Below are 14384 nucleotides of genomic sequence, written 5' to 3'. Positions count from 1 at the left end.
GAGTTAGATAACTCTAGGGCTCCAGAGGCATGCCTTAGAGCCTCACTCCAGATTTAGGAGGATGGCTGCCCTCAAGCAGTCCAGCAGTAAAGAGGCATGCAGTCATTTAGGCTCAAAAGTTTAAAAATGGCTGAATATGGTACTAGCCACATCTCTCCCTGGCTCTGGAAATCAGTGTACTTTAACAATGTAGCCTAAAAGACCACTACACCCAGAATGGACCTTTGAAACTTGTATATGCTGCCAACCTCCCAAAACACAGTAACATAACTAAGGCAGGGCAACTGAGATAGCAGTCTTATTCTTATTCATCAACACGCTAGTCTCAATTTAGGTGGGGTGGGGTCAAAAAATAGTTGCTGGCACCACAGTGACAGCTAGAAGCTGCCATTCTCTGGTCTCTGACTGCCTTGTTGTGCCTCTTTCAAGACATATTATTATGCATGATTCCTACATAAAATCAAACTAAAGAAAAAGACCAAAACAACCAGGTCCCAAATAATAAAGTGTATCAGTAATGATCATTTTATTTACCCTGTGCTAAGATCAAGACAAATAAAGTTGAACTATTTTTGTAGTGTACTGTTGCTCACACCTGCTGAAGAATTTTGACACCCTCTATGAAAATATTTAGGGCAACCAATTTAATCAATCTTTGCTGAGGAAAATGTAGGAAGATCCTGTAGCTGAATTAGCACTTTTATCATGCTAAGAGCTAGGCTATGAACTACTGGCTGATCTCTCATTACCAAATCCTCAATGAATCAGAAAAGAGTGGTTACATTTTGGTAGAAGGAAATGATTTACAGATGTTATAATTAGAAAAATAAACCTGCCTTGTTTATACCTGCAAAGTCATCACCACTAATATTGGGTCTCACATTGATAGCTGCATAGATAGGATAAGGATTCTGGGCCAACTCCACTGCTTTCTGTTGATCAGACAACTTTGACAGGTCTTCCTAGTTACAAAAAGGAAAGAAAAACATTCGTTTTGTTGTTATACTAAAGCACCTGTGCCCACAGTCCCATATTCTGGAGCTCTGTCACTCCCCACTCTTGCCCATAACTGTTTCACTAGCTCTGAAGTTCCTCTTCATTGGAGCGTAGCCGTCATCTAGGTTTCTCAGCATATTTATATGGTTACATACTTGGAACTAACCAAGTGTTCTTCACCAGCCAATCACTGCTTTAATCAAAAATCCAGTTTGTCATCTCATCTACATAACAGTGTCGGCCTAAATCTCTTTTGGCAAAACTACATTGTATGCATCTTTCCATTTTTTTTAAACCTTAATATAAAGTAAATGGCTAACAAAATAACCTCAAATAAAAACCTAACTTGCATATCATCTGCTTTAAAAAGGTGGTAGCATTATTCCCATCTTATAGATATGGAAACTGAAGCAGATTGAGGTGAAAAACCCTCATGTTTGTGCCTTAAACGTCTCTCATCTCCAAAACAATTCTAAAAAATGTGAAGAAAGCTAAAGAGAAATAAGATTCTGGAAATGCACAATAAATGGCTATGTTAAATTTCTTATTTGAAGGTAAGACGACATCTCAAAGCCTAGAATTCTTTACCTTCTGCTGCAGAAAATACTCTACAATAAGGCCCCACAAGTCTGTGAAAGAGACTTTACGTCCATCGTTCTCCATTGAGTTCAGTTCCTGGAAATAGTATTTCAGTCTTTCTGGAGAAAATGCCCCAGTTTTGCTATTTGATACATTATTGCGGGCTCTAATGATTGCACCTTGAAGATCCTTTTGGGACCAGTCAGCATCTTGATACAGTGTAGACAAACACCTAAACATTTACATAAAAAAATCAACATGGATATTAAACACTGGATTCAAGTTAGTTACTATTGCAAAATTGAACTGAAAATTAGAAGCCTGACATCTTAGAAGATTACAAACTGAAAAAAAAAAAAAAAAACGCAAAACTTAAGGCTCTCCATCCGCTTGAAGAAGGGTGTTTTGTACCTGAAAGCTTGCAAATAACAATTTTTCCAAATATTTAGTTGGTCTAATAAAAGATATCACATTTACCCAAAGAACCTTGTCTGCCTCCACCCTTAGACCAACGTGGCTACAACTAGCACCCCTGAAACTTAAGAAGTGTAATTTTGCATTTTCAAATGTACGGGGAAGACAAGACCAAATGTCACTGTATCACCCTGCTTGCTAACTGCTCACAACAAGGATGTTCAAAGACTAGATGAGCTGATGTGAATCTATTTACGAATATTACCTACCTTGCCCTAACAACAACCTACAAGAGCTAGGTGAGCGCTAGTGTGACATCACAGCAGAAAGCAGGATACAAGTTCTGAACATAATAAAACCAAAAATACCAGTTCTGAAAACTTGCTTCTAACATGAGTCACTGGATCTTGGTGGAAGTCTGTCCTTGAGTCAGAAAGGTGTGGTCCAAATTATTCGGTTTGTGAAAAGACCTTGCATGGGAAGGACCTGGATTACGCCTAAGCCTCAAGAAAGGACTGCTCCTTCAGGTTGCACAACTGCTCAATGGCACTGCACAGAAGAGGAGTCCTGGTCTGTGTACACATACTGAAGGGCACCATTAGGCTTTGTGTTCTGAAAAACTAGGAGTCAAAGAGAACAGAATTCAAAACAATCTTGCTTACTAGGGATACGTCAAATGTGGAGAAATGCCAAAGATGGAGAGCTGGCATAGCCAAGTCCCATGGCAGTTATCTCCATAGCCTTTCATGCAGGAAAGAAGTGTAACCAGAGAGTTCTGCCCACTGGTTATCTGCAGCTGACAAATGGACATCAGGAACCACAACTAGTTGGCACATATTAGAGCAGCCTCCCAAACCCCTTCAATCCATTAAACAGGCCCCCCCCCCCAAAAAAAAAGAATCGGACAGAGAATAAGCATATCTAATTTTCTGACCCTCCTCTCAAAAGAGCATTTGTCTCCATATATTTACACTGCTATATGCAGTACTGTACGTAAGTAGAGAAGAGGAAGAAAAAAGCCAGGCATTTATTTACATTGTCAATTAATTTCCATCAGACACAAAGGCAGAGAATTTTGGAAGCTCAAAAGGCAGTTGGGCAATCAAGCCCTGATGAAACTCAGTGGAAGGTGGACATTTACTTCCTGACTTTGCCTTAAAAATGGCTCCCAAAGTATTTGCTTTCTACATTAAATTTAGGTATATTCTGCTCCCAGTTTTCACCCATCTACTGTTGTTTTTAATTCACTGATAATAGCATGCATTTACAATAGGAACAGATCTCTTTCTTAACTTCCTTTCCCCGCTGTAGCCTTATGACTGTTGATATCAGGTAGAAAAACAATATTTTGGCCCTACCATTTTTCTAAAGAGAAGATGCATCCAGCTTAGTGTCCCTCTTGGAACTACATTAACACATCCAGCTAAAAGTGTCAGGAACCAGCGCTGCATTTTACATACCACGTAGAGCCTGAAATTCCACACAGGTATGTTGTGCTGTCCAGAAGGCCTAACTGCTGAAGGCCTGATAGGCTGCCATAGAGTGATGTCAGTGCTCTGGTCCCACCCCCAGATCCCAAAACTGCTACTACAGGAACCTGCAGAAATAAACCAAAACCAATATATTTACATAGCCTTTCTTGATTTGCTATTTATTTTTCAAATAACTCTTTACTTGTCTTAGAATAAGACCCATCAAGCACAGACACTTCTACTTCTATTAATATACCAATTAATTTTATATTTGAATTTAATCATTTTGGTCATTAGCTGTAGTATAAAAATATTGTACCATCCAAAGAGTCAGTCACTTGCTAAAATGAGGTGCAAGGTATATTGCCCACAGATATGGTCCTTTAAATGAGTGTCTTGTAACACTCCATGAAACACAGTTACAAACAACAAAAAAATACAAGCCATTTCTACAGGAACAGTATTTAAAGGCCCTAAGCAGTGATCAGAGCTTTATTGTATCAGGCACAGTACACAAAACACACTCTTCCTGCTCACTCCTACATTTTTAATACTCTCAAATTGGCACAAAGGAAGCTGCATATATGGATGTTGTTTGGCCTAAAGGCTGATTTTATTGTAAGCTTAAAGAACTCAAAACATAAGATGCAGCAGCTCTAGATAAGAGAATCCGGAGAGATTCTGACACCTTGAACATCTAGACATCTTCATCAAATTCTTGGAAAACTTTTAATAAAATAATTTTTGTGCGTTTCCTAAAAGGAAAATTTAATAAAATAAACAATAGAGAGATTCTGTAACCTGGAATTCAAACTTCATATTTCTCTAGTGAGAAACTCAAAATAGGACATGTTATAAACGTCCTTTGGGTTTGAAGAAAGCTCTGTTGTTTACATGCAGAGTCCTACATTGTTATTCTGAAGATTAATCGAGCATAAATGAGCCTGCAAACATCTCCAAAATTATGCTGCATACCTCATCTTTCCCAGGGGTCTCCCTTAAGTTAAGGGCTGTCTTCAATGCTTCAGCAACTATTTTCTTCCTCTTCTCCAAAAATTCTCTCTCTTGTTTACAGAGGTCAAACCCAAGGCGTATATCCAGATCCCAAGGGCTGATTTCAGAAATTGGAGTTGGAAAGAAAAATCATTAAAGGGGATTTCAAAGCTCTAAAGCACCTCATGAAAAAGGTGCGTACCAGTCTTTTCTCAGAAAATATTCTAGACTTTTGGCTGAAACATGCCATCAAAACACAAAATCAACACTCACATAAAACCAGAAGTATATCTATCTACCAACAATAAGAGAGTCCCATGGTTAAAAGTGAACTTTACCACTCTATTATCATTACTTTATTTTGTGACAAATTAGATCATACTTAAATGCCAGGTTTCAGTTGTTTCATACAAGAGTAATAATTACAGCTGGGCTTCAGAGATTTCAGAGGAAAGAGAAGATTCTTGGTAAAAAGAGAAAGAAAGTCAATAAGAGGCTGGGAACACTGCACTGAAGAAAGACAAAGGAGGTTTTGTCATACATAAGGGATTGGCTCCATACCTCCAGAGTTAGAGTACTAGTCTTGTTAACCAGGGATTGTGTCATAACTCATAAGGCAAGCTCAGCAAGAATTTTAGCAGATTAAAAAAAGAAAAAACACCTTTCTATTGGCTTGTAGAGGAGAGTTGGGTCAGAAACTAATGTGAAGAGAAAAAGGTCATTTAGGCTAACTTATCTCTCTTTAAAATGTTACTAGAAAAGATAGGGACTTAGCCACTCATTATCCAACTACTTTTGCTTCTACGTGCTATCCCATTCCACCATAGTTCTCCTATTTCAGATTGTAAACTCTGTGCCAGGGATGGCATCTGCCTATTTGTCTGTGCAGTGCTCGGTACTTTATGTTATTATATTTAGCTGCCTATTTATAGTCCTTGCTCCTCGGAATATATGAAAAGTTTGTTCGGGTTCCAGGTCTTTTACCAGTACCAGTGCAACAAAAAAATATTTTTACAATAGAAATTAAAATGGAATTTGACTAGCAGAAAAAAATCTCCAACGGGTTTTTATTTTTAAAATCAACCTGCACAGACATCTGGCAAACTGAGTGTATGGCAGAGAAGAAATAGTCACCCATGCTGTTTGCTAAGAGAAAGAAGACCTTTCCTTAAAGGATATATCAAGAATAGATGATGTTCTGACTCACCTCACTTCAGAAGTCATGCTTAAATCCAAACTCTGTCCCTGTAAAGTGCAACAAATTCCTTGTTTCACATGTGGTCCCACTGAAGGGCATAGAAAATGTGCTCAACATTGTCTTCAAATATTCTAAAAGTTCAGCACGTCTACTAGCAAAGCCAAATGTATAGAATACATTTTTCCCCAATATCTATTTTATACTTAGGACCATAGGAAAGTAGGGCTGGAAGGGACCTCACAAGTTTGTCTAGTCCACCCCCTGCTCCAGGCAGGATCATCCCTAATTAAACCATCCAACCCAAGAGTCTGTCCAACCTGCCCTTGAAGATTTCCAAGGATAGAGATTCCACAATTTCTCTAAATTACCTGTTCCAATGCTTGACAACCCCCATAGTCAGAAAGTCCCTCCTAATCTCCAAACTAAATTTCCCCTGCTGCAGCTTGAGGCCATTGCTCCTTGTCCTGTCCCCCACAGCCACAGAGAAAAGCTCAACTCCATCCTCTCTATAATTGCCTATCAGGAATTATAATGAGAATAGAGATGGACTACTTACATGAGTATTACCCTGAAGGAACATGGATTTGGAAAATTTTTACTTTTTCTGTGAACTTTTTGCTTTACTCCCTTCTTGCAAAGCCTACTCGTTTCTTCCCTTATTTCTACAAAAAGTATGAGCACTAATGTTTTTCTCAAAAGGAACCGGGCCCCAAAACACCACTTGTGAGAATGATTCTTGAACAATCTCTCCAAGAAGCGTCTTTTCTTGAGGTATGAAATTTTAAATTTCAGTAAACACTATCACTCAGTAATTCTTCAGTGAAGATAGTGTTTTTAAGCCAAACTTCAGAAGTGCCTTCTATTAAATATTGGAACAAATGGCACTTTATTCCAAGATTATTAAAACATGCACAAAAAAAATCATGTCTTACCTCTCCAAGAGGAACAATCGTGTCTACTTTCTGTCCAACAGGAAGTGACTTAATTGATACAAGCCCTGATCCCAAAACTGTGGTCTGCTTTTCTATGTCATGGCTCATTCCATCCTATTCATAATAAAATAATAATAAAAGTGTAATGATTAAATAATGATAAAACATTATTATAAAATAATGATAAGAGATATAATACAATCTCTCATGATAATAATTATACAAATTATTCTAAAATTATTAATAATTGTGATAATAAAACATAACAACATGGTTCTAATAAAGTTAGAATTTCAAAAGTGTTTTCAAATTCACAGAAAAAAGTGTTCTTGGAATCATTGATTTTATCTGTAAAAATGTAAAAGGCAAATGAGTGTCACAAAATAGAATTCTTCGCACCCTATGGCTAGGGACAGAAATTACACACAAACTGGTATGAGTGCTTGGAAACCAATTCAGATCTGTAACACAACAGAAGGTCAGTGCACATAAACCACTTTCAAAATGGCTGAAACCAGTTTAAGATAAAGCTGGATAAATGTAATATCAGACTTAACTGATTTAGGTTAAATCAGTTATTGGACTTCTGTCCCAGATCCCTTCCAGATTCAAGTTAACTTTCAGTCCCCCAGAATCCAAGGATGCTTTGCACCTCCCCTGCAAACCCCCACTTGCAGGGTGGGTGGGCTAGCCTTTGCCCAACTTCTCTTCTGCAACTTAGCAGGGAGGCATGCTCTAGCACCCCCCAGCTTCTGGCCTGAGCCACTGCAGGTGTTTCCAGAATCAAAACTGAATGTCTGATCATTTGCTTATCAGGTCAATTTACACAGCTTAGACAAGCCTGTGAAAATTGAATCCATTCAGCCTTGGGTTTGTTGACTGTCTGCACTTAGCCCATAAATTTGCTTCAGCTAAATCTTTATTAAAATAAGCCTTAGGTAGTCACCAACCATCAACCACCGTACCTGTTCTCTGCCAAATCTTCTCTGCTGTGACTTATTTCACTCATTCCAAAACCTTACATTACTTAAATAGTTTTTTTTATTTACTTACTTACTTTAAAATCAACCTTCCACAAAAATGTTCCCTTCATCCAAATGTGGAATTTATCTCCAAAAATATATATGAAGTCTAACATAAGCAGTAAGCAGTACTGCTTCATTAAACAGAAAGAAATCTCTACTGAGAATTTGCAAACTTAGGGGTTCCCCCTTCTCCCAAAACCATATTAGAATGGATTTTCATGGGGATAGCAAAAGATATATTCCAAATACAAATTTCAAGTCCCTGCTTGAAAACCCAGGGGCATCAGAGCTGTTCAAAGACAAAGCCCCCATATGTTTTGTTTGGGGGGGGTTAAATGTTTTTTCCCTTACCTTGCTTTGAAAAAATCGGAATCAGTTATGCAGAAAATTAAGCAGAGAAAAACACTAAAAGCTCATTTAATGTAAGACAGACCCCTGGCCTGAACAAATTTCAGTCTGAACAGTTAGTTTATAGGGATGTGCAAAGCAGGCCCTATTCGGTTCAGATTCAGCCCAAATCAGGGACAACGATTCGATTAATTGATTCAGATCACTCTCCCTGATCCGATTTGGCTGAATCCGAAGATTCGATTAATCAGCAATTCAAACATAGACACAGCTTGAAATGTTTTTTTCTACATACTTTGGAGTTCCAGCATGGCTTGTGAACGCTGCGATGCTGAGGTCCACAGACCATGCTACAGGAGTGCGGGGTGGGGGGGCCCTCCATATGCTTGCTGGCAAACTCATCCACCAAGGAGCACACTGGAGGGTGCCCCCATGCCCCCTGGCTCAGCAACTGGCCATGGGGGGAACCCTGGGTGCTCCCCCAGACCCAAGAGGCACCAGTCACCAAGCCAGGGAGGTGCAGGAGGCCTCCAGTGGACCTGGAAGTTGACCAGAAGGAAGTACTTCTGGTCCACTTCTGGGTCTGCTGCTGAGTGTGCTGGGGAGCCCCCCGCACTTCTGTGGGATGCTCCATGAGCCCTAGCATCACAGCATTCACGAGCTGCCTGCTACCTAGAGGTATGTAGAAAAAACATTTAAAGCTGTGTCTATGTCTAAATTGCCAAATCTTTCCGAATCAATTCAGAGGGGTCTGATTCGACTCGGAGAGATTAAAGGGTCCTCTGATTTGATTGGGAGATTCAGCCACCAAATCAGGCTGAATCTCCACCAAATCAAATCAGGGACTGAAGCTTCGCACAGCCCTATTAGTTTAGCAAAACTACAGGCAGCTTGAGAACAGGGCCTTATAGTTTTATAATAGGTAGCTTTACCAGCATCACACAAGCTATTTCCACTATTTCACAAGCAATTCATTTTAATGCGCACTTTAACAATGGTATTCATTTATCTACCCAAGAATGGTAAACTAGATATTAATTTGTATTGAACTCTGGAGCAGTTCTGGGCCTGGTGAGTAAAATTCTAAGTCAACACAAGTTACTCTTAAAGACATATCCATAAATCAGGACCCCAAGCTTCTGGAGAGGTTTGTTCCAAAAGTGGATTGCAACCTTACCAACTGTCAACACATTTGCTTACTTGTAAGAAAGATGTGGTTTGCTCCAGCTCTACCTCCAGGTCTGGACACATTTCTTTGTCTACATGAAAAACAAATGGTATCCCACAATCTTGATTATCATCATGTTTCAAGGGAAAGCGCAACTGCTTCTCATATGCCCCAGGCATAGAAAGCTTGACCTGACAGTTCCCTGAAAACAGAAATGAGAAATTTAGGCCCACAGCAATCACTGAAACATGGCAAAAACCAGAAAATATTATTAAAAACACAGTCGGACAAGAGAGACAAAACCAGAGCTTTTTTCCATGTGGCACTCCATAGAGGAGATGTAATATAATTTCACGTTAATTCCAGATTCAGTAAAAGCCACTTTTTCAAAGAATCCAGTAGAAAAAATATGCATAATAATGAGTAAAGCCAAGCTCCTTAGAATCTGATGGCAAGAAAAACTCTCAGAAAAAAATTCAAGCAACCCCAAACAAAAGTAAACCGATCTGCCTTGACATTCACACACAGCCTTACCCTGGTCTTTCTGCTTCAACTTATCTTGATTGATTGTGCCTTTCAAACAAAGGGAGGGATGAGCCTACATGAAAAGAATGACAGCTCTGGTTATGAGGCTTGGTCCGTTTCCCACTCAGATATAACCAGCAACTAAAGGAACTAAATTACACCTATAACCTGTCATCCTTTAGCTAAACAAAGATTTTGGAGATTTTCCTTCAAGCGGATAGAATTTGAACATTTTTTCCTGGGAAGGAGGGAGGGGTTCCCATTTGAAGGCAGTGGGGTTGTTTGCTTTTGACCAAGTAGTATGGTCTTCTCCCTATAACTAGGTTAGCACCTATAACTTCCTCCCAACCCAGTCTATGTAGCTTTAAACTCTCAGCATACAAGCAGACTTTGTTCTCTCTTATTTAAATATGAACACTTGCTGAAATATATTCATATCTAAATGCTTGCCAAATATCAAACACTTTCTTGTCCTAGAATTTGGGAAAATTAAAAGCTTCCCTGGATCTGTATGGGATCCCAGTGAGAATGGAAATTAAATACAAACAGCAAAAACTGGTTTTGCACATGCCAGGGGAAAAATAGGTTGCTAACTGTCCTGCAGTTCATAGGTAGTAGACAGGCAGACACTCTGCAAAGTACCTCTTATGCTTTATAATAAAACCCCCTCCAAAATTCAGAGACCACATAAAAATCAACCCTTCTTCCCCCAAGTTCCAGATTCAGCTCCCAATCCTGCCATGAGTTATCCTGTCTATTATTGCCATTCAGAAATGCATTAAAGGAATGAGCACTGATACAAAAGACAGGGCCTTGCAAGTGTCCAGCACTGGGGGACAGAGGAGTCCACAAAACTCCCACCAATAGTTCAAAGGCATTGCCTGGAACAGCATCTTTTTTGGCTCTGATATTCTCATCCCTATCATGGAATCACAGTTTCCACAAATTCAAATTACACATTATCTTTACACAAATCAAATATAAGAGGGAGATGTGGGCAGTACAGATGTATATGCATTTTGGCCATCTAACTTGGAAGTGCTCATGTCCTCTCATGTCCCGTTCAATCTATACAAAGTAACTATTCCCCAAACATAACCAACCGACTTTCACTCACCACAAGGACTCCATTTGTGAGGATCTCAGTAGGGGCATCTGAGCTGCAAAAGAAATGAGCTGTATGAACGTATTTCTACTTTAATTTGCCCTTTGACCTTTATTTTGATGCCTCTCACTCCACTTTTCAAACTGGTAGTCTTTGAGCACCTGGAGCAAAATGACTATGCTCACAGTCTGTAGTCCAACACAAAGAATGACAGCTCAGCAAATGCTTTTGTGGCAGGACACCTGTGGTGCCTGCCGCTCAAAGAGCCTAAATAGGCAGCAGGGGTGGCCTTCCGGTGGCTGTACTCCCCAATCAGGAGTCACAAGGCCAGGAGGAGACTGCCTGATTGGGGAAGAGGGCTCAGCTGCTAGCAATAAGAGCAGGCTTGAGCAGTAAAGATGGCAGCAGTTGCTGCAGCAGCTGGAGGCAGAACATCACCTGGCTAAAGCTGCTGCTCAGGAACACCAGGAGGACAGGGTAGAAACTATGGGGATGGCAGGAGGTTCCTGGTCCTGGGGTATGACCTAAAACTACACCCTGCTAGGGTTGGATGGTATCAGGGGGCCTGCTTCTGGCAAGGAAACGTCCAGGAAATCTCACACCTGTGCCTACCCAGTGAAAGGCAAGTATGGGGCACCAGAAAGCCTCAGCCCCCACTGCCTTGTGGGTTACCCCATGGAGGGAAAAGGCTAGGGGAGCACACCCCAACAGAAAAGCACAGGGACCCAAGCCCATTGAGTGGGGCCTGAGGCAGGATCCAGGTAAGCTGACAGATGACTGAGACCCAAAGGGGTGTAATGCCCAAAAGGGTCCAGGTAAGTCAGTAGACCCCAGAGGCCTAAAAGCCATAGGCTGAATTAGGGGGGGGGTCAGGTAGGTCAGCAGATGCCTGAGGCCTAGAGGCCCCAGTGAGGGGGCAGAGTAGTAGGGACCCAGCAGCCGTGTAGAATAGGGCCTTAAGATGGTCTGAAGGGCTGAACATAAGCTGACCAAAGTAGTGGCAGCTAGCAGCCGTGTACAGTAGGGCCTTAAGACGATGTGAAGAGCTTCATGTGGGCTGACTAGACTAGCCGCAACTGGCAACCATGTAGATTAGGGTCTTAAGACAGCCCAAAGGTCTGCATACAAGCTGACAGGAGTAGTTGGAGTAGAGGCCCCAGTAAGGGGGCATGACTTAAGGCCCAAGCATGTTCAAGGACTCCTGAGCCCTAGCTGGGCCAGAGTGACTCAGTAAGGGGCCAGGGGAGTGATAGTAGAATTTGGACGCCATCTGTGAGGCCTGGGACACGGTATAAGAGAAGGTTCAGAGCCATGCAGTACACCGTTGGCATCAGTCTTTAAAATGGGCAGCCTCCTGTCTTAAAAATAAATAACTTATTGTTTACCTCAAGGCATGGCAGGTTAGCATGGGTGGGCAGACTGCCTAGACAGGGAGGTGGGCCAGCATAGTGACAGGTAGGGCTGTGCAAAATTGCAACGAGTGTTTTGTTTCAATGCATACAGAGCTCAAAACAGCACAATCGAAACAAAAGGCTTCAAAATAGCTTTGAAATGAAATGAGGACACTCGGAATGTTTTCAATGTTTCATGTTTCAAAGCAGCCCAGTGGTGGGAGGCAGGGGAGAGCTAGGGCTGCACTCCGAGTGACTCCGCCAGCCCCATGGAGCTCAGCCCGGCAGCGAGAAAGCCAGTGGCAGAGCCGCTCCAAGCACAGCCCTGGCTCCGAGCACATCCCTGGCACTTCCCTGCCTCCCGCTGCCAGGCTCAGCTCTGTGGGGCTGCAGAGCCTCCCACCACCAGGCTGTGCTCACCAAGACTACACTCTGATCAGCTCCACTGCCGGGCTGAGCTCCATGGAGCTGATGAAGCTGCTTGGATTGCAACCCTGGCTCTGAATGCAGCCCTGGCAAGCACAACCTGATGGCTGGAGGCTCCACAAACCCACGGAGCTGAGCCTGGTGGCAGGAGGCAGGGGAGAGCCACTGGCCAGGGCTGTTCTCAGAGCGGCTCTGCCACTGGCTCTCCCGCCACCTTCCACCACCAGCCTGAGCTCCATGATGTTGGTGGAGCCACTCAGAGCACAGCCCTGGCTCTTCCCCACCTCTCACCACCAAGCTGAGCTCCACGGGACTGGTGGAGCCACTCGGAGGGCAGCCGTGGCTCTCCCCTGCCTCCCACCACTGGGCTCAGCTCTATGGGCCTGGCAGAGCCGCTTGAAGTGCACCCCTGGCTCTCCCCCATCTCCTGTCACCAGGTTGCACTCTGAGCAGCTCTGCCACTAGTTCTCTGCCACCTCCTACTGCCAGGCTCAGCTCCATGGGGCTGCAGAGCCTCCAGCCACCAGGCTGTGCTTGCCAGGGCTGTGCTCAGAGCCAGGGCTGCATTCCAAGCAGCTCTGCCAGCTTCACGGAGCTCGGCCTGGTGGTGGGAGAGCCAGTAGCAGAGCCACTTGGAGCACAGCCCAGCAGCTGGAGGCTCTGCAGCCCCTTGGAGCTAAGTCTGGTGGTGGGAGGCAGCAGAAGGCAGTGGGGAGCCACTGGCAGAGCCACTCAGAGAGCAGCCCTGGCTCTGAGCACAGCCCTGGCCCATGGCTCTCCCCCACCTAAACTAATCAGGGGGGATCAGCAGGCATTGGGGGAGTCACTGTTCCCCCAAGCACCGCCAGGAGTGACCAGGAATAACGGTCACAAGCTGGCAGAGGGCAGGTTTAGGTTAGATATCAGGAGGCGCTACTTCACAGTCAGGGCGGCTAAGGTCTGGAACCAGCTTCCAAGAGAGGTGCAAGCTCCTACCCTGGGGGTGTTTAAGAGGAGGTTAGATGAACATCTTGCTGGGGTCATTTGACCCCAGTATTCTTTCCTGCCATGGCAGGGGGTCGGACTAGATGATCTGCTCAGGTCCCTTCCGACCCTAGAAACTATGAAACTATGAAACCTCCTGCCGCCAGGCTCAGCTCCATGGGGATTTAGAGCCTCCAGCCACCACCCTGTACTCACCAGGGCTGCAATTGGAACAGCTCTGCCACTGGCTCTCCCACCACTGGGCTGAGCTCCATGGGGCTGGCAGAGCCGCTTGTAGTGCAGCCTGGCGGTGGGAGGTGGGGAGAGCCAGGGTTGCACTCTGAGCAGCTCCACCAGCCCCACAGACCTCAACCTGCCCTCCCAGTGCTGCCAGACTCCTCCCAGGAATGCACGTGGGATGACAGGAGGCTGCTGCTGCTGCCTGGGGCCAGCGGCAGCAGCAGTAGTCTTCCTGACGCTGAGCCCAGCACTTGTCCCAGGTGGCAACAGCAGCCTCCTGTCATCCCATGCACAGATCCAAGGGCCCACACCCCCCAGGAGTAGTCTGGCACAGGCCTACCAGGGGCACAGGGCCCCAGATTTGCATGTGGGATGACAGGAGGCTGCTGCTGCCAGCAAGGGACATTAGTTTTGCTTTTAGCAGTTTGAGATCCAGTTTACCAGAAACCCTTGCAGCTATCTCCTTGAAACATGGTAAGCTTTGTGCCCTCAGAAGGGGCTACCATCTTGCAAGTTTCATCTGAATCAGGCATGAAATGACAAAGTTATAGGCATTTTAATGATTCCCCATTATAGCCTATGGATGAAACATCAGAACGCATTGAAACA

General features: G+C 43.6%; 1 protein-coding gene across 1 annotated transcript in view; it reads right to left on the bottom strand.

The window, feature by feature from the left end:
* LOC149871839 (cytosolic phospholipase A2 zeta-like) overlaps positions 1-14384 on the bottom strand; it is a 46931-nt gene that overhangs the window by 12814 nt on the left and 19733 nt on the right. The window contains exons 6-14 of the mRNA XM_090033355.1: positions 10768-10810; positions 9660-9723; positions 9158-9327; positions 6585-6698; positions 5662-5699; positions 4437-4572; positions 3450-3586; positions 1585-1807; positions 848-962 (exon numbers count right to left, since the gene is read on the bottom strand). Of these exons, the coding sequence (XP_089889481.1) occupies positions 848-962; positions 1585-1807; positions 3450-3586; positions 4437-4572; positions 5662-5699; positions 6585-6698; positions 9158-9327; positions 9660-9723; positions 10768-10810 (1040 nt within the window). The remainder of the gene's footprint in view (positions 1-847; positions 963-1584; positions 1808-3449; positions 3587-4436; positions 4573-5661; positions 5700-6584; positions 6699-9157; positions 9328-9659; positions 9724-10767; positions 10811-14384) is intronic.

Source organism: Crocodylus siamensis, chromosome 2 (genome assembly GCF_052110815.1).
Source record: "Crocodylus siamensis isolate JL-2025a chromosome 2, ASM5211081v1, whole genome shotgun sequence".
In the NCBI taxonomy this organism is placed as follows: domain Eukaryota; kingdom Metazoa; phylum Chordata; order Crocodylia; family Crocodylidae; genus Crocodylus; species Crocodylus siamensis.
The sequence above is the reverse complement of the archived record's forward strand: the minus strand, read 5'-3'. Positions and strand labels throughout refer to the sequence as shown.